This window comes from Panthera onca, chromosome E1, assembly GCF_046562875.1.
Source record: "Panthera onca isolate mPanOnc1 chromosome E1, mPanOnc1 haplotype 2, whole genome shotgun sequence".
NCBI lineage: Eukaryota > Metazoa > Chordata > Mammalia > Carnivora > Felidae > Panthera > Panthera onca.
This window is the reverse complement of record NC_138352.1, coordinates 44,625,984-44,647,780: the sequence shown is the minus strand read 5'-3', so window position 1 is coordinate 44,647,780 and position 21,797 is coordinate 44,625,984. Positions and strand designations below refer to the sequence as shown.

Below are 21,797 nucleotides of genomic sequence, written 5' to 3'. Positions count from 1 at the left end.
AAATGAAAGTTTTTTATTTGCTTATACACTTGCCAGATTAGATGTTATGATTAAATTGTACAATGATTAGATTTCATTAAGCAGATTACTAATTACTACATATGCATGTGTGTATGTATATAAAGAAAATTCCTGTTGGCATAATTTCCCATATTGAAATATGCTTGGGGATTAACTTTTCCTTTACATTAAAAAAAAAAAAAAACTTACTAACCTATATAACATGTGGATGGAAAATATGGGGAAAGGGAAAGGGACAAGGGAGAGGGCAAATCCAATTAACAAAGACTCAAAGCATTCAAGACCTGATTTGTTTAATGATTGAAAAAGACTACACTCCCATGGCTTTATATATAGTTCAAGGCATTATATAACAGTCTAAAGCATAATTTTATTTTTTAAAAGATTTTATTTTTAAGTAATCTCTACACCCAATGTGGGGCTCAAACTCACAACCCTGAGACCAAGAGTCACATGTTTCACCAACTGAGCCAGCCAGATACCCTTAAAGCATAATTTTAAATAAAAGTTTCTAAAACTTTTAAGTTATCACAGAATTCTAAGAATTATGGGATTTGTGGCTCCAGGGTCACCTCAAGGCAGAATCTTTCAACCTACTGAATGGGAGAAGATATTGCAAAAGACATATCTGATAAAGGGTTAATATCCAAAATATGTAAAGAACTGCCACACCTCAACACCCCAAAAAACAAATAATCCAATCAAAAAATGGGCAGAAGACATGAACAGATATTTCTCCAAAGATATATAGATGGCCAACAGACACATGAAAAGATGTTCAACATCACTCATCATCAGGGAAATGCAAATCAAAACCACAGTGAGAGATCAGTTCACACCTGTCAGAATAGCTAAAATAAAAAACTCAAGAAACAGCAAGTTTGGTAAGGACGTAGAGAAAAAGGAACGCTTATGCAGTCTTGGTACGAATGCAAACTGGTGCAGCCACTGTGGAAAATAGTATAGAGGTTCCTCAAAAAGTTAAAATTAGAACTACCTTACGATCCAGTAATTGCACTACTGAATATTTACCCAAAGAATACAAAAACATTAATTCAAGGAGATATATTCACCCTGATGTTTATTGTAGCATTATTTACAATAGCCAAACTATGGAATCAGCCCAAGTGTCCACTGATAAATGAATGGATAAAGAATATGTGATATATATACACATACACACACATACATAATGGAATACTATTGGGCAATTAAAAAGAATGAAATCTAGCCATTTCCAACAATATAGATAGAACTAGAGAGTATCTAGTGAAATAAGCCAGTCAGAGAAAGAAAAATACCATATGATTTCACTCATATGTATTATTTAAGAAACAAAAAAAATGAACAAAGGAAAAAGGAAGACAGAGAGAAACCAAAAAACACTTAACCACAGAGAGCAAACAGAGGGGATGTGGGGGGGATAGGTGAAATATGTGAAGGGGATTAAGAGTACCCTTATCTTTATGAGCACTGAGTAATATATGGAACTATTGAATCACTGTATTTTACACCTGAAAGTAATATAAAACTATATGTTAACTACATTGGAACTAAAAAAAAAAAAAAAAAAAAAAAAAAAATTTACTCTAGGAGACTTTTAACTTGTTTATGAAATGGAAATTCTTAAACAGATGTGGTGGTTTTCAATTTGATATTTTAGTTCTGCTTAAAGTTTAACCAGCAGAATCTCAAAGACCATTTAACAATGTTTTCTTTTCAAGACAGCAGTTTTAGCTATGGCTTCCTGTAATACCTTGAGGTCCACTATTTATTAAAATCATCAAAATGGGGCACCTGCGTGGCTCAGTCGGTTAAGTGTGCAACTCTTGATTTCAGCTCAAGTCATGATCTCTCCATTTGTGAGATGGAGTCCCAAGTCGGGCTCTGTGCTGACAGCATTGAGGCTGCTAGGGATTCTCTCTCTACTGCACTTTCCCTCTCTCAAAATAAATAAATAAACTTTTAAAAAATATAAAATAAAATCATCGAACTGTATCAACAATAAGTGGTTCCTGCTTTTAAGTAACTTACATTTTAATAAGATACCAAAGAGGGTGCTTCCAATCAATGATATGATAAACTCAGCTAAATTTTCAAAACTGTTTGCAAACCACAATTGTTAAACACAGGTATAACTAAAATTTAAATTCTATAAATGTACCACTAAATAAATTATTAAAAATAAATACATACTAAAAAACCATAACTTCCTAGTTATTTTACTATATATTACTATTATATATGCTCTTGAGATCTATCATATGTACATAGTGAAAATACTGTATCATGTGCTACTACTGTGCATGTCCTCCCAAATCCACTTTCAATGACATCATGCTGGTAGTTTGAAATCGGTCAAGGTGTAAATATTTACACCAGGGAAACTGGCAAATGCTAAAAATCAGGATTTCCCACCTCTTCCTCCCCCTAGCTGCTATGTATACTTACTTCTGCTTTAAAAAGATTTTTTAAAATTCCCACCCCCACCTTGAGTAATGTACCCACATTTCTATTTGAAAAATATTTCAGAAGTTACACAGAATTGTAAACAGACTTTCAAAGACAAGGGGAGGAGGGAATGGGGAGTTATCGTTCAATGGGTACAGAGTTTCAGTTAGGAAAAATGAAGACGTTCTGGAAATGCATGGTGGTAATGGTTATGCAACAATAAGAATGTACTTAATACCACTGAACTGTAAACTTAAAATTGATAAAATGGTAAATTTTGTTATATATATTTTATCACAATTAAAAACTTTTTAAAAGAAAAAGCTTGAAAGTAGAATGGGAAAACAGCTTGAAAGTAGAATGTAATCCTCTATGAAGAATTGAACAGAATATTTTGTGATAATACACAGGGCAAGTATTTACTCATTAGTGAATCAGTGGGCTAGGGAATAAGCAGGGAACAAAAAAGAAAAGGATACCAATGCAATTGTTCAAGATTCACTGATTTGAACTCTTCATTTTATAAATGAAGAAATAGTCTAGGGCGCCTGGGTGGCTCAGTGGGTTATCGCCCAACTTTGGCTCAGGTGATGATCTCACAGTTCTGTTTGTGAGTCCGAGCCCCAGGATGGGGATCTCAGCTGTCAGCACAGAGCCTGCTTCAGATCCTCTATCCCCCAATCTCTCTGCCCCTCCCCTGCTCAGGTGCACACATATGTGTGCTCTCTCTCTCAAAAATAAACATTTAAAAATAAAAAAATCTAAGTGATTTGCCTCTAGTTGTATTTTCATTAGTATGTTTTTTAAGCAGTTGAACCAAAGTCTATATGTGATATACATAACATTAAAGCCAATAAAAGTCACATAGATGGGGGACAAATGTAAAGACTTTACCTAAAGTTAAAGTTTAAAGTTTGGGTTTTTTTCAGTTTCAAATCTATCACTGGTTAGCCTATTAAAAAACTCCCTCTGGGGGCACCTGGGTGGCTCAGTTAATTAAGTGTCAGTACTCTTGATTTTGGTTCAGGTCATGATCTCGCAGTTCGTGGGCCCCACCCTGACAGCACAGAGCCTGCTTGGGATTCTCTCTCTCCCTCTCTCTGCCCCTGCCCTGCTCGTGCTTACTTGCTCTCTCAAAATAAATAAACTTAAAAAAAATAATAAATAAATAAAATAAATTTATAAAAATTCCCTCTGAACACAATCTAGTCGTATGGTCCAGGAAAAAGAAAAGGATTGAGATACATGGTAAAAGTTCTAACCCTGTTATCCCTAACAAGCTATGTGGCCCTAAGTAAGTCTTCCATCTCTCTGGGTCTCTTCTATTAAATGAGAGTTGGAAATCTAAGGTCCCCTTCAACACTATCATTCTATTATTTCATAATTCTATAAATAAACCCTTTTAATTTATCAAAATGTTAAAATTTAGAAGATAAATTTCCTCCTAAGACATTAAAAATCGACATTTGAGTTTCAGATTTAAGGTTTATATTAAGAATTAGCTTCTACTATTTGGTTTCTTCCTAAACAAAGATGAATGTTGCTTCAGTTTCAGCTACATAGTTTCTGCAACCTGCCCATTGTTCTTCCCAAACACCAAAACCCTATAAGCAATATTGCACTACTCAGAGCTATTTACACAGCAGAGACAATATCGATAGGGTTCTAGGATCTGGTCATAAAAGGAAAACTTTTTAGTCACATGGTAGGAAATTTCCTGACCAATTAATATAGTCTCCAAAATTCATTAGTGTCTGATTAATGGAGCAAATTGATACTGCTAAACATCATTCACTAGCCCTTGTCAGTTTTAAATTAGTCTCTTAAAGCCTTGTAAACAGTGAGGTTACTCTTTACACTCCACCTTAGCCAAAAGGCTGAGAAGCAGTGTGAGGTTACTCTTTATTTACCTTTAAGTGATGTTATTCTTAGGAACATTATAATATTTAAAATAAAAAACCAGTGCTTTAAAGAAAAAACACACAAGACATTCATATTTTCAGAAGCCAGTTTTCTTCTAAATCAGAAACAAAAATAAGTGGAAATTTTTATACCCATCCTGAGAGTGATAAATAAAATATGCAATTTAGCTGGGAAAAGTCCATTGAGATCAATATTAAAGCCCCAAAGACAGCCAAATTACATTCTGCCATTTGAATATCCTTGGAAACAGACTGGGACTGTAAGGAAGATACTTAAAAAAATGGAAAAAGGAATAGTTTAGGAAATAACTTTGAATTTTACAATATGCTACAAATTTCATAAACATATAATATTGTTATACTAGTTTTATTATAATTGGCTTAAGGCTTTAAAGTAAATGGCACACTGCATTACATACCACTCAACGGCAAGGAGGAAAGAACTGCAGACCAAGTTAAAAAAACTTCCTTTTACAAACAACCTATAGATTCTTACTACCGCAATAGAGCTCCCTTTTAAAAGGACCAGTGCTGTAAAAAAGCAAACACATCGGCTTATGAGTTTGTCTCAACAGCATCAAATTACAGGAAAAGGAAGAAATATGGCAGTCTTGTCTGAGATGAGAGGAGTTGGTAGAGGTACATTCTAGACTCAGTAGCTAGGCTTAAAAATACATTTTACAGGGGCACCTGGGTAGTGCAGTCGGTTGAGCATCTGACTTCAGCTCGGGTCAGGAGCTCATGGTTCATGAGTTCAAGCTCTGAGCTGTCAGCACAGAGCCTGGAGCCTGCTTCAGATTCTGTCTCCCTCTCTCTCTCTGCCCACCCCCCCCCCCCCACTCACTCTCTCTGTCTCTCTCTCTCAAAAATAAACATTGAAAATTTTTAAAAAAGAAATACATTTAACTTAGAAACATTATTTAATGGGAGAACTGGCATTGTAATACTTCCAGATCTAGGTTATATTATCAACCAAAGAATCCAATATTTTTTGTTTTGGGTTGTTTTTTTTTTCCCAAAGAATCTAATACTTAATGAATGCACCCCTCTCTCCAATGCAGATTTTGAAACACCTTTATCTACCCTCATTTTCTTTTATTCATGGCTCCAGCTTACCATTTCATTTATTATATTATAATCATTTGCTCAGTAGCATCACCACTTGATTTCAATTGTCTTGATGGAAAAAGCCCTGCCTTCCTTTTTATATCCCTGAGTTTTTAATATACAACCAAATGTTCAATGACAAAAAGGAAGATGAAAGAACATTCATTACTTTGAAAGAACAAACAGCATGGGAACCCAACCACCATCTAAAGCCTATTTTAAGAAGAAATATTTCAAGTTCTCAACAAGTTGAGGGCCACCTCTAATGTATACAAAATCACAATTGTTTTTTGTATATTTCTGCTGGAGACTTGATTATCCAGTCTCTTCCAAATAGAACAAACACATGCCAATGCATGTCTAAAACTGATAAGCACTAATATGCACAAGCACCAAGTTGCAGACATGTTATTTCCAGCAAATAGTAACATCAAAGCAGAAGAAAGTGAGCAGAAGCTCCAAGTTCATCAGGTTCCAATATGTAGGCTTATAATTATTACCATTATTATTATTATTATTATTATTATTACTGTTATTGTACTACCCTACAATTATTAGGGTAGTACACATACGCAAGCCCTTGCCTATAAAAGATTGGTTTTATCAGTTGAAGGTAGTCTATTTAACTTTTTTAAAGCTTTCAGAATCCTAGATTATTTGTGTTAATTGTTCTATGGACACATAATGGACTACAGGGCCAGATTTTCAAAATATATTTAACAAACTTGGTTTAGAAAAACAATAGTCCAAAAGATATACCTACAAAAAAATACCTATTTTACCTATGTCTTAATAGTCATAGAATTGAAGGGTGTTTTTCATTTCGCATATCTGTCTTCTAATAAATTACAATGAACATATATTACATGCATAAAAATTATTTAAAGCAGTTTTTTTTTTTAGAGAGGGAGCACGCACATGAGCAGGGGAGAGGTGCAGAGAGAGAGAGAGAGAGAGAGAGAGAATCTTTAAGCAGGCTCCATGCTGAGTGGGGAGCCTAATGCAGGGCTCAATCCTATGACCCTGTGATCATGACCTGAGCCTAAATCAAGACTTGGACACAATCAACTGAGCCACCCAGGTGCCCCAAAAGCAAATTTTTTTTTGCGTTTAAGGGCATTCTGTACTAAGCCACTCTTTACTTAAAGATCATTGGGGTGAGGTACCTGGGTGGCACAGTTGGTCGAGCATCCGACTTCAGCTCAGGTCATGATCTCAGTTTGTGAGTTTGAGCCCTGCGTCAGGCTCTGTGCTGACAGCTTGCTCAGAGCCTGGAGACTGCCTCAGACTCTATGTCTCCCCCTCTCTCTGCCCCTCCCATGTTCATGCTCTGTCTCTCTGTCTCTCTGTCTCTCAATAATAAATAAACGTTAAAAAAAAAAATCATTGGGTTGAGGACTTCAAGCTGTATTACAAAGCTGTAATCATCAAGACAGTATGGTACTGGCACAAGAAAAGGCACTCAGATCAATGGAACAGAATAGAGAACCCAGAAATGGACCCACAAACATATGGCCAACTCATCTTTGACAAAGCAGGAAAGAATATCCAGTAGAATAAAGACAGTCTCTTCAGCAAGTGGTGCTGGGAAAACTGGACAATGACATGCAGAAAAATAAACCTGGACCACTTTCTTACACCAGACACAAAAATAAACTCAAAATGGATGAAAGACTTAAACCTAAGACAGGAAGACATTAAAATCCTAGAGGAGAAAGCAGGCAAAAACGTCTTTGACCTGGCCTCAGCAACTTCTTACTCAACAGGTCTCCAGAGGCAAGGGACAACTAAAACAAAAATGAACTCTTGGGACCTCATCAAAATAAAAAGCTTCTGCACAGCAAAGGAAACAACCAGCAAAACTAAAAGGCAACCAATGGAATGGGAGAGGATATTTACAAACGACATATCAGATAAAGGGTTAGTATCCAAAATCTAAAAAGAACTTATCAAACTCAACACCCAAAAAGCAAATAATCCAGTGAAGAAATGGGCAAAAGACATGAATAGACACTTCTCCAAAGAAGACATCCAGATGGCCAACTGACACATGAAAAAAATGCTCCACATCACTCATTGTCAGGGGAATACAAATGAAAACCACACTGAGGTACCACCTCACACCTGTCAGAATGGCTAACATTAACCACTCAGGCAACAACAGATGCTGGCGAGGATGCAGAGAAAGAGGATTTCTTTTGCACTGCTGGTGGTAATGCAAACTGGTGCAGCCACTCTGGAAAACAGTATGGAGGTTCTTCAAAAAATTAAAAATAGAACTACCCTACAACCCAGCAATTGCACTACTAGGTATTTATCCAAGGGATACAGGTATGCTGTTTCAAAGGGACACATACACCCCAATGTTTATAGCAGCTCTATCAATAATAGCCAAAGTATGGAAAGAACCCAAATATCCACTGATGGATGAATGGATAAAGAAAATGTGGCGCGCGCACACACACACACACACACACACACACACACACTGGAGTATTACTCAACAATGAAAAAGAATGAAATCCTGCCATTCACAACTACGTGGATGGAACTAGAGGGTATTATGCTAAATGAAATTAGTCAGTCAGAGAAAGACAAATATCATATGACTTCACTCATATGAGGACTTGAAGATACAAAACAGATGAACATAAGGGAAGGGAAGCAAAAATAATATAAAAACAGGAAGGGGGACAAAAACATAAGAGACTCTTAAATATGGAAAACAGAGGGTACTGGAGGGGTTGGGGGGGGGGGGAATGGGCTAAATGGATAAGGGACATTAAGGAATCTACTCCTGGGGCACCTGGGTGGCTCAGCCGGTTGAGCGTCCAACTTCAGCTCAGGTTATGATCTCACGGTTCGTGGGTCCGAACCCCACATCGGGCTCTGTGCTGACAGCTCAAAGCCTGGAGCCTGTTTTGAATTCTATGTCTCCCTCTCTCTCTTTGACCCTCCGCCACTCATGCTGTCTCCCTCTGTCTCAAAAATAAAATAAATAAATAAATAAACATTTAAAAAAAAAAAGGAATCTACTCCTGAAATCATTGTTGCCCTATATGCTAACTTGGATGTAAATTAAAAAAAATAATAAATCAAATTAAATGGTAAAAAAAAAATCATCAGGGTTGGGGCACCTGGCTAGATCAGTTGGTAGGGTGTGACTCTTGATCTCGGGGTTATAGGTTTGAGCTCCATGTTGGATAGAGATTACTTAAAAAAAAATCTTTATTTTTTTTTTCAACGTTTTTTATTTATTTTTGGGACAGAGAGAGACATAGCATGAACGGGGGAAGGGCAGAGAGAGAGGGAGACACAGAATCGGAAACAGGCTCCAGGCTCCGAGCCATCAGCCCAGAGCCCGACGCAGGGCTCGAACTCACGGACGCGAGATCGTGACCTGGCTGAAGTCGGACGCTTAACCGACTGCGCCACCCAGGCGCCCCCAAAAAAATCTTTATTTAAAAAAAGAAAAGATCATTGGGGTTTCCAATGCCTGTAGAATTGATCCCAACTTTTAGTGTAATTTTTCACAAGATGACAATAACATGCTCTTCATCAGTGCCTCACATCTTACAACCTCAGCCACACTGAATTCATCGTGCCAAATATCCACGCTGTTTTTTAAAATCACTGATTTCTGGGGTGCCTGGGTGGCTCAGTCATTCAAGCGTCCAACTCCTGATTTCAAGTGCAACTTGGCTGGAATCTGGTGCTCTAGGTTAGGCTGAGTTTGGTGGCTCTCATTGCAGTTCTATTGCCAGGTGTCTCTCATACTCTTTGAACCAGAAGATAATTCTTCTCATGGAGATAACAGGGTTAGCAAAAATACACAAAGCCTTTCAAATTCAGAGTTGGCACACTGTCCACTCTATCCATATGTCACTGGCCACAGCACATCCAGAAGCAGGGAAATGTACTTTGCCCATCACGAAATCATGCGGACACAGGTACAATCTTCCAGTTACAAAATAAGTAAGTCAGGGGTATGTAATGTACAGTATGGTGACTATAGTTAATATTGTATCGTATGTTCGAAAGTTGATGAGAGTAGATCTTAAAGCCTTGTGAAAAATTTAAATAAGTAAAAAAGTAGAAAAATATATAACTATGTGTGGTAATGGAGTTTAACTAGACTTACTGTGATCATTTCACAATATATACACATACTGAATCACTATTTTGTACATCTGAAGTTAATATAATGATATATGTCAATTATATCTCAACAAAAACCACAATAGAATATGGATCCACAGAAGAGTAAAGAATTGGGGTGAATCATTCACTTTACTAGAATACTACTATTTTCTTTGGGGGAAAGAAAAAACCAGAGTAGGTCACTGTGGTACATGTAAATGATAGACATGGTATTATTACAAGAATATTCAGATAAACATTCCTTTCAGTTATTTTTTTTAGACTTCTCGTTTATGCTATCTTACATGAAATAAACAGGGCAATGAAGCATGTAGAACACAAAAATCCATACACAATGACAGAATCAGAAGTTAAATTTCAAAAAAAAAAAAAAGTTAAATTTCCCTATAGTTTACCCAAAACCTGAAGTGTATGTATATAAAGATTTGTTTAATTAAAGAACATAGGTTCATGATTACCACAGAACATAAATATATAAAATGTTTAGGAACATAATAAAGAAAAACAGTGTGGTAGAAGTTTTCAACTTAAATTAGCTACAATATTGATATAATGGGTTCTTCATCTCAACCTTACTGCTCCCCTTTTCAACACTGCTGACCCACTGGTAGTTTCCCCCAGTCGGGTAACACCTCTCATCTCTAGCCTTTCACATGCACTGCTTCCTTTGCCTGAAACATTTACCGTTTCCTTCACTGGCTAATACCAGCTCATCGTTGAAGTCTCAGATTAAATTTTACCTCTAACAAGAAGGCTTCCCCAGATTAGGTGCCTCTTTTCTTTTCTTTTTTCTTTTTTTTAATAAATTTTCTCCTCTGCTTTCTTTCCTTTTTTTTTTTTAATTTTATTTATTTATGTAATCTCTACAACCAACAACGTGGAGCTCAAACTCACACCCCCAAGATTAAGTGTTGCAGGCTCCTCTGACTGAGACAGCCAGGTGCCCTTAGGTACCTCCTTCCAATGTGCCCCCCACAGAACCTGGTATTTACTTGTCCCATCATGGCATCTGTCTCAATGTATTTAATTTCTCTGTCTCTCAGATAAGTTTCATAATATGTTAATATGTTATACTTTAGTACTAGCCTGCCCTAGTAACACTTACTGAAAGTATGAAGTACTATCATTTACAATTAGGCAGATAAAGTGGAGAAAGGAGGAATTTATAAAAGTTACGAAACTCTCACATTTCCTAACAAAAATAAATTGTTCTAATAATGTAGGCATATTTTACAGTCACTACATGAAAATCTTTTTTTTTTTTTTTAAGTTTTTATTTAAGTAATCTCTGCACGCAAAATGGGGCTCGATCATGACCCTGAGATCAAGACTCACCCATTCCTGGGACTGAGCCAGCCAGCCACTCCTTACTAAATGAAAATCTTAGCAAAAACTGAGATTATTTCCTCATTGATAAAATGAGAACAAAAACATTGAGTCAAAGAATCAAGGATTGACTTATTCAAACTTTTAAAGTGTTACATACTGGGGCACCTGGGTGGCTCAGTTGGTTGAACATCCAACTTCGGTTCACGTCATGATCTCTAATTCATGAGTTCGAGCCCCACATCAGGCTCGCTGCTGTCAGCACAGAGCCTGCTTTGGATCCTCTGTCTCTCTCTCTCTTTATCTCTCTCTCTCTGCCCCTCCCCTGCTTGCGTGCCCAAGCTCACTTACACTGTCTCTCTCGAAAATAAACTTTTTTTAAAAAAAAGAAATCTTTTAAAAAATAAAAAACAAATAAATACATAAATAAAATGTTATATATTGAATTCTCTCACTCTCCCTTTTTCTCTGCTCCTCCTGCTCTCTCTTTTTCTCTCTAAATAAATAAACTTGAAAAAAATTCTAAAATGTTATATATTGAGACAAATTAGAAGTATAACCTTTTTAAAATCTAATTGAAGGGGTGCCTGGGTGGCTCAGTTAAGCATCAATTAATGCTTAATCATTAATCAATTAATGCTCAATTAAGCATCCTACTCTTTTTTTTTTTTTTTTTTTTTTTAATTTTTTTTTTTTTCAACGTTTATTTTATTTTTGGGACAGAGAGAGACAGAGCATGAACGGGGGAGGGACAGAGAGAGAGGGAGACACAGAATCGGAAACAGGCTCCAGGCTCCGAGCCATCAGCCCAGAGCCCGACACGGGGCTCGAACTCACGGACCGTGAGATCGTGACCTGGCTGAAGTCGGACGCTTAACCGACTGCGCCACCTAGGCGCCCCAAGCATCCTACTCTTGATCACAGCTCAGGTTATGATTTCACAGTTCATGGGTTCAAGAGCCAAGTTGGGCTCTGAGCTGACATCAAGGAGCCTGCTTGGGATTCTCTCTCTCTCTCAAAATACATAAACTTAAAAAAAAAAAAAAAAAGCCTAATTAAGAATAAATTTGGTGGCTCCTGAGTGGCTCAGTCAGTTAAGTGTCCAGCTTCTACTCAGGTCATGATATCTCACCATTCGAGGTCATGATCTTGCGGTTCATGGGTTTGAGCCCCATGCCAGGCTCTGTGCTGACAGCTCAGAGCCTGGAGCCTGCTTCGGATTCTGTGTCTCCCTCTCTCTCTGCCCCTGCCCTGTTCATGCTTTCTCTCTCTCTCTCTCAAAAATAAATAAACAAAAAAATATTTTTTTAAAGAATAAATTTTATTTATCGGAGATATTAATATTGAAACTTTGTATTATATTTGGGTAACAAATGTAAGATTTTTTTGTTTTAAAACTTTTACTTTGCTCCAAGGAAGAAGAAAACTTCCCACTTGATTTTAAATGGGTTCATACGTATGACCTCTCATACCCTATTCTTTAAATCAAAGATGTGTTCACATCAAAAATACAGTTTAAGAGGCGTCTGAGTGGCTCAGTTGGTTAAGAGCCCAACTCTAGATTTCAGCTCGGTCATGATCTCGCCATTCATGAGTTCAAGTCATGCATTGGGTGAACTCAGCTGAGCTTGAGCCCAGCTTCAGGTGAGCTTGAGCCCTGCTTCAGGTGAACATGAGTCCCACTTAGGGTGAGGCCCACTTCTCTTTCTCGCTCTCTCTCCCTCTGCCCCTCATGGGATTCTCTCTGTCTTTCCCTCTCTCTCTGCCCCTTGCTCACTTTCACCCTCTCTCTCTCAAAAACAAACAAACAAACAAAAAAAAAAAAAAAATGGGGATGCCTGGTGGCTCAGTTGGTTAAGCATCTGACTTTGGCTCAGGTCATGATCTCATGGCTCATGGGTTCCAGCCCCATGTCAGGCTCTGTGCTGACAGTTCAGAGCCTGGAGCCTGCTTCAGATTCAGATTCTGTGTCTCTGTCTCTGTCTGCCCCTACCCTGCTTGCTCTCTCTCTCTCTCTCTCTCAAAAATAAATAAAAACATTAAAATAAATTTTTTTAATGAATAAACATTTTAAATAAATGAATGAATGAATGAATGAATGAATGCCAAAGAAGAAAACAGCCACACTGGAGGCAAGGGAGGTAACTCAAAGACTTTATATACAAAATTTGGGAATAAAATGGTTTTATCAAAAGCAGTCATGTTCTTCATCCCCTACCAAATGATGTCCAAATGATGCCTAATAATATCTCAACTATCTTTCTTCCCTCTTGCATCCATTCTTCCAGCTTTTAAGGACATTTGTTTAACAAATAGCTTACTTTTTTCTGAAATTCAATTTATTTGCAATACACATTATAACAGTTTTGGTCTATTTTTATGATCTAGAGCACTAATAGAAGTCACAATCCACAGGTTATGAAAAACTTATAAATAAGACCTATACACTGAAAACTAAAAAACACTGTTGAGAATTATTTTTTAGAGAATGAGAGAGAGAGAGAGAGAGAGAGAGCACGTGCAGGTGCAAACAGGGGAGGTGCAGAGGGAGACGAAGAGCAAGATTCCCAAGCAGGCTCTGCACTGGCAGTGCAGAGCCCAACCAGGCTCAATCTCATGATCATGAGTTCATGACCTGACCCAAAATCAGGAGTCAGATAGATGCCCAACTGACCAAGTCAACCAGGTACCCCAGAGAGAAATTTTAAAAGATCTAATAAATGGAGAGATAATGTTAATTAATCAGAAAATTCATTATTCTTAAAATATCAAATCTCCCCCAAATTATTCTTTAAATTCAACATAATCAAAATCCCAGCAGGCTTTTTTGGTAGAAATTGACAAAAAACAAAACAAAACAAAACAAAAAACTTATTTGAGGGGCGCCTGGGTGGCGCAGTCGGTTAAGCGTCCGACTTCAGCCAGGTCACGATCTCACGGTCCGTGAGTTCGAGCCCCGCGTCAGGCTCTGAGCCCCGCGTCAGGCGCTGGGCTGATGGCTCGGAGCCTGGAGCCTGTTTCCGATTCTGTGTCTCCCTCTCTCTCTCTGCCCCTCCCCCGTTCATGCTCTGTCTCTCTCTGTCCCAAAAATAAATAAAAAAACGTTGGAAAAAAAAAAAAAAATTTTAAAAAAAAAAAAAAAAACTTATTTGAAATGCAAAATAATTTAAAATTTTTAGAAAACAAGAGCAAAGTCTGAGGCATTATATTAGATGATTTCAAGACTTACTATAAAGCTACAGCAATCATGACAGTATGATATGACATTAAGGAACAAAATAGTTCAAAAATAAGTAAACCAACCCATACACACTTGTACAAAGGAGCTAAGGTAATTCAATGGGGAAATGATAATCTTTTCAACAAAGAACAAGGGAATATCCATATGGAAAAATAAATTAAAAAAAAGAACTTCTACTCTCACTTTATACCACATACAAAAATTAACTCTAAATGGACAGAGATCTAAATGTGAAACTTAGGGGCACCTGGATGGCTCAGTTGGTTAAATGTCCCACTCTTCACTTTGGCTCAGGTCACGATCTCACAGTTTGTGGGTTCAAGCCCCATATCCTGCTCTGTGCTGACAGTGTGGAGGCTGCTTGGGATTCTATCTCAGTTTCTTACTGCCCATCCCCCACTCAGGAACTCTGTCTCTCTCTCTCAAAATAAACTTTTAAAAAAAGTAAATGGCACCGGGGTGGCTCAGTCAGTTAAGCGTCTGACTTCGGCTCAGGTCATGATCTTATGGCTTGTGTGTTCAAGCCCCATGTTGGGCTCTGTGCTGACAGCTCAGAGCCTGGAGCCTGCTTTGGATTCTGTGTCTCCCTCTCTCTCTGCCCCTCCCCCACTCACACTCTGTCTGTCTCTCTTCCTCTCAAAAAGACAGGTAAACATTAATAAATAAATACAAATAGTTAAATGTAAAAACTAAAACTACAGATAAAAAAGAAACATTTGTGACCTTGAGTTAGGCAAAGATTTGTGAGATAGAACACAGAAACCATAATCCATAGAAGAATAAATGTGTAAATTGGACTTCATCAAAATTTTTTATGTGAGAGGGTAAATAACAGAGAAAATTAAAGGGCTCTTATAATAATTAAAAAGACAAACATTTCAATTTGAAAACTGATTCAAAGATTTCAACAGATATTTCACTAGAGAAGATATATCAACTGCAAACAAGCACATGAAAAGATGTTCAATATCATTAGCCATTCTGGAAATGCAAATTTAAACTAATGAGATACCACTACACAACTACTAGAATAGCTAAAATGAAGAAGACTGACAATACCAAGATACCAAATGTTGGTAAAGATGTGGTGAAACTGGAACCCTAAATCACAGCTTTGGTAAAGATTTCAGCAATTTCTTATGAGATGAAGCATATACTTTATCACACTACCCCAGAGAAACAAAAACATTACGTCCAAACATTACAAAAAACATTATGTCCAAAGACTTATACCACAATATATAAATACCACAACAACTTTATTCATAATAGGCAAAACCTACAAACATCCCAAAATCCATAATCTAGTAAATGGATAAACAATTTGTAAATCTATAGCAATGGAATACTACGCAGCAATGAAAATGATCCAACTACTAATATGTACAACAACATGGATGAATCTTATTGTGTTAAGTGCAAGAAGCCAGGCACAAAAAACTGCAAGTTATAAATGATTCAACTTATGTGAATTTCTAGAAAAGGCAAAACTAGAGATCAATGATTGTCAGAAAGTTTGAGGGGAGGAGGTTGACTACAAAGGGGCAGGAAACGTCAGGTGATAGAAATGTTCTTTCTGTACTGTCTGTGGTGGTGGTTACATGACTGTTCACATTTGTCAAAACTCATCAAATTGTACAACTAAATTTGGAAAGTTTTATTGTATGTAAGTTATATCTCAAAATCAATTACAAAAAAAGTAATGAATGTATACTTTATTATATTTCATTATTGCAAAAAAGAACTTTAAAACAAGCATTCTCAAGTTTTAAATTCAAGTACAAACTACATAGTACACAAAATTAATACCAAATAAGATTCGGGGCAAGTTATCATATGAAATATACAGCAGAGATTGTTTTCATCACTTACTAATTCACCTTAAAACTCAAAAAAAAAAAAAAAAAGATTTGCCAGAACCTATCCAAATCTGTGATAGAAAGAAGCAAAATACAAAGAACTACTCATTTAAACAAGCCATAACAACTCTAGCTATAATAAGTATTATGTCAGTGTGTTTCATAATGCATTATGACAGTGAGCTTTTAGTTAAAAAAATTTTTTTCTTCAAGTTATGACTTTCTAAAACATACACTTTGGGTAATAAAATTATATACTTTTTAGTAACAAAGGTTGTAATAAATTACTCACAGATAATGAAGAAAGATGTAAGGCAAGAATCAAAATTCTGGTGTGCATTCTGCTTTCAGATGCTTTGACAATACTATTGCACTGCTAGCTGTAAAGTACAGTAGTGCAATAAAGTCAGAGCATTCGTTAGCAGAAATTGGTAGGAAAGGAACACAAAAGCATCTTGCATCAGTTGAAGCTTCAGTGTGAAAAGAATTTAAAGAAGGGCTGCTATTTTGTACAGAAGACACCCCAAACCTAAGAATATGTATATCAATGTTAAAAAGAATTGAATCTAAATATCAAAATACTAGTTTTCTGATGACTGACCTATGATTAATATTCAACAGAAATCTGTAGAAAGGAATTGTGTAAATACGTCCTAAGCTTTAGAAGTTATTAACATGGGTATTGTTGAAACGTTAGGACTGGTATTAACAAAACCAGTTATAATTACTACCAAAGCAAAGTTGTGAAAAAGATTACTGTTCTTGAGACCTGTTGGTTAGCTCCCCATAGCAAATGATTAAGAATATCAGAGAAAACAGGGGCACCTGGGTGGCTCAGTCAGTTGAGCGTCCAGCTTTTAACTTTGGCTTGGGTCATGATCTCACTGTTTGTGGGTTCAAAGCCACATTGGGCTTTGTGCTGGCAGTGTGGAGTCTGCTTGGGAGTCTCTCTTTCTCCCTCTCTCTGCCCCAGTCCTGCTCATGTGCTCTCTCTCTAAATAAAGAAACAAACAAACAAACAAACTTAAAAAAAAGAAGAATATCAGAGAAAACAAATGAAAAGTAAAATAAGTTTCTCAATCTCTAAATACCCAATCTATGTTTCTTGAATCTAAACTACATTACATACTAAAAAGCTATAACTGGGGCGCCTAGGTGGCTCAGTCGGTTAAGCGGCCGACTTCAGCTCAGGTCATGATCTCGTGATCCATGAGTTCGAGCCCCGTGTGGGGCTCTGTGCTGACAGCTCAGAGCCTGGAGCCTATTTCAGATTCTGTGTCTCCCTCTCTCTGACCCTCCCCTGTTCATGCTCTGTCTCTCCCTGTCTCAAAAATAAATAAATGTTAAAAAAAAATTTTTTAAATAAAAAAAAAAGAAATAAAAAGCTATAACCATCTTATGGCTTTTTATCTCAAGAGTTTACAGATTTCCAGGGAATTAACGTCTCCTAAACAAGACTTCCTAATAGAATACTATGGAAGGGGATTTTAAAATTTCAGTTAACCCCTGGGGCGCCTGGGTGGCTCAGCCAGTTAAGCATCTGAATCTTAATTTCAGCTTAAGTCATGATCTCACAGTTCATGGAATCAAGCCTGGAGTTGGGCTGCACCCTGAAAGCACAGAGCCTGTTGGCAATTCTCTCTCTCTCTCTCTCTCTCTCTCTGCCCCTTCCCCACTTGTGCACATGTACACACATGCTCTGTCTTTCTAAAGCAATAAATAAACTTTAAAAAAATATATAAATAGTGCCGTCTGGGTGGCTCAGTTGGTTGAGTGTCCAACTCTTGATTTCAGCTCTGGTCATGAGCCCGGGGTCATGGGATCAAGCCCGTCAGGTTCTATGCTGAGCGTGGAGCATGTTTGAGATTTTCTCTCTCTCTTTCTCCCCACCCCCTCTGCCCCTCTCCCCTGCACTCTCTGTCCGTAAAATTAAAAATAACGTATTTTTATAAATCAATCAATAAATAAATAAAATTTCAGTTAGCCCCTAAAGATCTTAAATACAGGAAATCATCTCCATTTCCTTCCAACAGAAAAATCAAGGAGAAAATAATATATGGTACAGGAGGAGGTTCTGAAATTTTAAGAATCCGGTTTTCTTGGATTCAAGCCAATTATCACCATCCTATCCTTTTAACTGGTAAGACACCATTCAAAAGTCAGATGTAAGCCCAGAAATAGAAATATTATGATAGTATAACATTGTACTTTTGTGCACAATGGTACCACAAAAGAACAGTGGACAAATATCACTCAATCAGTACGTGAAAGGGAAAAAGAGAACAAAGATAACACTACAATGAGTTTATTCCTCCATTAATAATGTTGATTGATGCAAAAATACTTTCCATTGTCACTAATCTTTCTTTAAATCAGCTACTTGGTTAGATTGAACCTCCTAATTTGAGTTAGAAATGAACTCAAATTCAGGACAACTGGAACATGAATGACTAGACCTCAAATCCTAGGCCATACAACTCACGTATTAGAACAGTTCAACTCTGCTAGCCAAGGATCAAGTTTTAAGGAAAGTATTCATAAATAAATAAATAGAAGTATTTAAGAGTGAAATGTTTAATTTTCTGAATTAGAAATTAATCCAAATGAGAAAAATATGAAATATTTTTAAAATAAGAGGATCAGGCTATCTACAAAGTGAGAATACTTTATTTTCAAAGTTCAATAATACGCATTCTCTTTCACTTACTAAATTTTCTTTTCTTTTTATAAATTTTTTTTAATATTTATTTTTTGAAAGAGAAAGAGTGAGTGGGGGAGGGGCAGAGAGAGAGGGAGATACAGAATCTGAAGCAGGCTCCAGGCTCCTTAGCTGTCAGCACAGAGCCAGAGGTGGGGCTCCAACCCAGAACCATTAGATCATGCCCTGAGCCAAACTCAGATGCTTAACTGACTGAGCCACCCAGGGGCCCCTGATTTAATAAATTTTCAAAATTAGTTCCTCAACAAATCCTTTATTCAAGTAAGGTAGAACCAAAACTCAGAGGATTGTACAGGAAATCATTTCTTTCTAATCTTAGAAAATAAACCAGTTCATAGATATAGCACATGGCAAATCTGAAGATGAGATGCACCATCTTTTACTATTCAATCAATAAAAAGCAGTGATAACAAAACTGTAATAGTTCAAATACATTTTTTAAACTCTAACGATTATGGAAACAAACTAATAACTGGAAGTGGGGGGAGGGGAAGGCTACCACTAGGTTACTTGCAAGTAATTTAAGAAGACCTGCTTTCTTCTCTTCACCTCTTAAAAAGAATTTTTAAAAACTACCCAATCATTCAAACACTTAAAAGTTTAAGAGCCTGGCTACCTCATAGTTTTCTAAAATCTACTTTTTTCAAGATGTACACTTAATCATTTTCCCCTTAAATTGTGTTCAATCTAAACATTTAAAAAGGAAAAAGAGGGGGCGCCTGGGTGGCTCAGTGGGATAAGCGTCGGACTTCAGCTGAAGTCACGATCTCACAGTTTGAGAGTTAGAGCCCCATGTGCTGACAGCTCGGAGCCTGGAGCCTGCTTGGGATTCTGTCTCCCTCCCTCTCTGCCCCTCCCCCGCTCATTCCCTCTCTCTCCCTCTCTCTCTCTCTCTCTCTCTCTCTCTCGCTCGCTCTCTCTCGCTCTCTCTCGCTCTATCTCAAAAAATAATAATAATAATGATAATTAAATAAATAAAAATTGTGTTCAATCTAAAAAAAAAAGTCCTGTGAGAATACTGACTCTCATGCAGTCAAAAAAACCTTAATTGGTACCTCAAAAATAAACAGTCAACTTAAGGGAGGAGGAAAACTGTTAAAAGCAGAATTAGTATCATTTAGCATCTTACAATTAGGCAGAAATCTCCATCTGGAGGGAGAAATTCAGAATGGGTAAAAGGGCAAGATGGTGTTAAACATTTATGCCGGTTGACAGAATCAAACTAGGATACTTGACATATTTTTGGTTCTTTTGTTGGTTTAAAGGCATTTCGTGATTAAAAAAACCAAAACTCTGAACTGAAAGTTCATTATTACAGGTTTGGAAAGCGGCAAAAACTTCTTCCTTCTTCACTGCTATTCCCTCCCACCCCATTCCCCCCTACTCCCACAAAGAAAATTAAAACTCAAAATTGTTAGAATCAACTGTAAAACTTCAAGTCGAATTTGTATAGGAGAGCCGCTACAATTCATTAATACATCAGGAGAAAATAATAAGATATATCAAGCTCTCACATTTTCTGGAGGTGGGAATCAGGGTATGGGACTCAGTTTCTTCCAGGATCACTACAAGTGTAGATGCTAAGTGACCTAAGGTTCAACTTGGAGAGAGCAACGCTGACACAAATGATATCTAAATTGTAATGCCAGGGTATGGGAGGGCGGGGGAGGGGGGACGGGCGGTTTGAGACGGAGAGTAAAGATTTGAGCTTTTTGAATTAATTGTTATTTTTCTTTAACAAAAAACCGACAGGAGCTCAATGATGGGCGCGTCCTCCAAATTCCTCATTTTAAAGAAAGCCAGCCCAATTCAAACATAGTAATGCAGGGACGGGGTAAGGGCTGAAGATAGAACAAGGGGAACTAAGAAGAAAAAAGCGCGGGCGATCTAGCTGGTAGTCTAAGAATGGGAGAGAGGGAATAAAGAGAACAAGTCAGTAAAGGATCCATAGAAAAAAACTAGGACAGCCCTTCAGCTTGGCGCCCCGGAGCAGGCCAAGCAGCCGCCTGAATCCTTTCCAATTATTCGCCCGCGCCCCCTACTTTCATAAATGAATGAAATTCGGCAACTCGAAAGCAGGGTACCTTCCTTGTCCCAATTCCTCCCGCGCTCCAAGAAAGGAGCTCGAGGTTCAGGTCCCCATCGCTCACACCTTTCCCCCACCCAAGGGCTACCACCTTCGATCCAAACATATATTGGCCTTGGAGCTTCCTCGACCGCTAAGAAGTTGTACACGCGAGTCTAGAACCTTTCTCAGACTTTCTCAACCCGCCTTGAAGAACGTGAACGGCTCTGCCCTAATGGGATTTCTCTCCGCCCCCCTCGGTTTATTCCCCACCTCACCTTCCATCCCCCTTTCTTTGAGTGTGAACGACCTCTCCCCTTCTTGGAGCGGTTAGGGTCTTTTGGGGAGAAATGCAAAAAACGCTGCCTGCACGAGCCACAGTTCCTTGAGGGGCGGAAAGGTTAGGGCACGGAACAAGGAATTCCAAAGGCCCAGCTACCTCAGCATCTCCCGCCATTTCCCTCACGAGTTTCCCGGATGTAACCCCTTCCCCCGCGGCGGTTAAAAGAGACCAGGCGGCTGCAACTCCCTTTGATACAAGAGGAGGGAACTTGAATCTGGTCCAGCTTCTGCCGCCCAGGGTTTCAGGCGACTCGAAATTGCATCCCACCTTGGAGGCCATCCGAGAGAAATAAGCTACCCAGTAGATCTCCTTTATTTTACACTCACCATCAGTTCCAGCTTATCGACCTCCGCCTCCATGTTGAATAGTTGACATTCCTCAGACCGCGGCAGTGCTTAAGCCGCAAACCGTGCTAGCACTGAGAGTGCCTATTGGACAGCTGTCACTCAACGTCTCACGCTCATTGGTTCCCCTTCTTCACTGGTGCCCGCCCATTGGCGACTAAGTAACGCCCCTCCACATGAAACACCTTCTCCAGTTGGACAAAGACACAAAACGCCGCAGGAGGATTGGCTGCTGTAT

General features: G+C 37.9%; 1 protein-coding gene across 4 annotated transcripts in view; it reads right to left on the bottom strand.

Moving 5' to 3' along the window:
* SKA2 (spindle and kinetochore associated complex subunit 2) overlaps positions 1-21,663 on the bottom strand; it is a 49,784-nt gene extending 28,121 nt beyond the window's left edge. For 2 of the 4 annotated variants that reach the window (XM_078437367.2, XM_078437366.2), the window contains exon 1: positions 21,151-21,511. In XM_078437367.2, the coding sequence (XP_078293493.2) occupies positions 21,151-21,494 (344 nt within the window). In that variant the 5' untranslated portion in view covers positions 21,495-21,511. Of the gene's footprint in view, positions 1-21,150; positions 21,512-21,541 lie in introns of those variants that run through there. The other 2 variants (XM_078437368.2, XM_060647772.3) reach the window with 2 other exon arrangements.
* Positions 21,664-21,797: the final 134 nt, after the last annotated feature.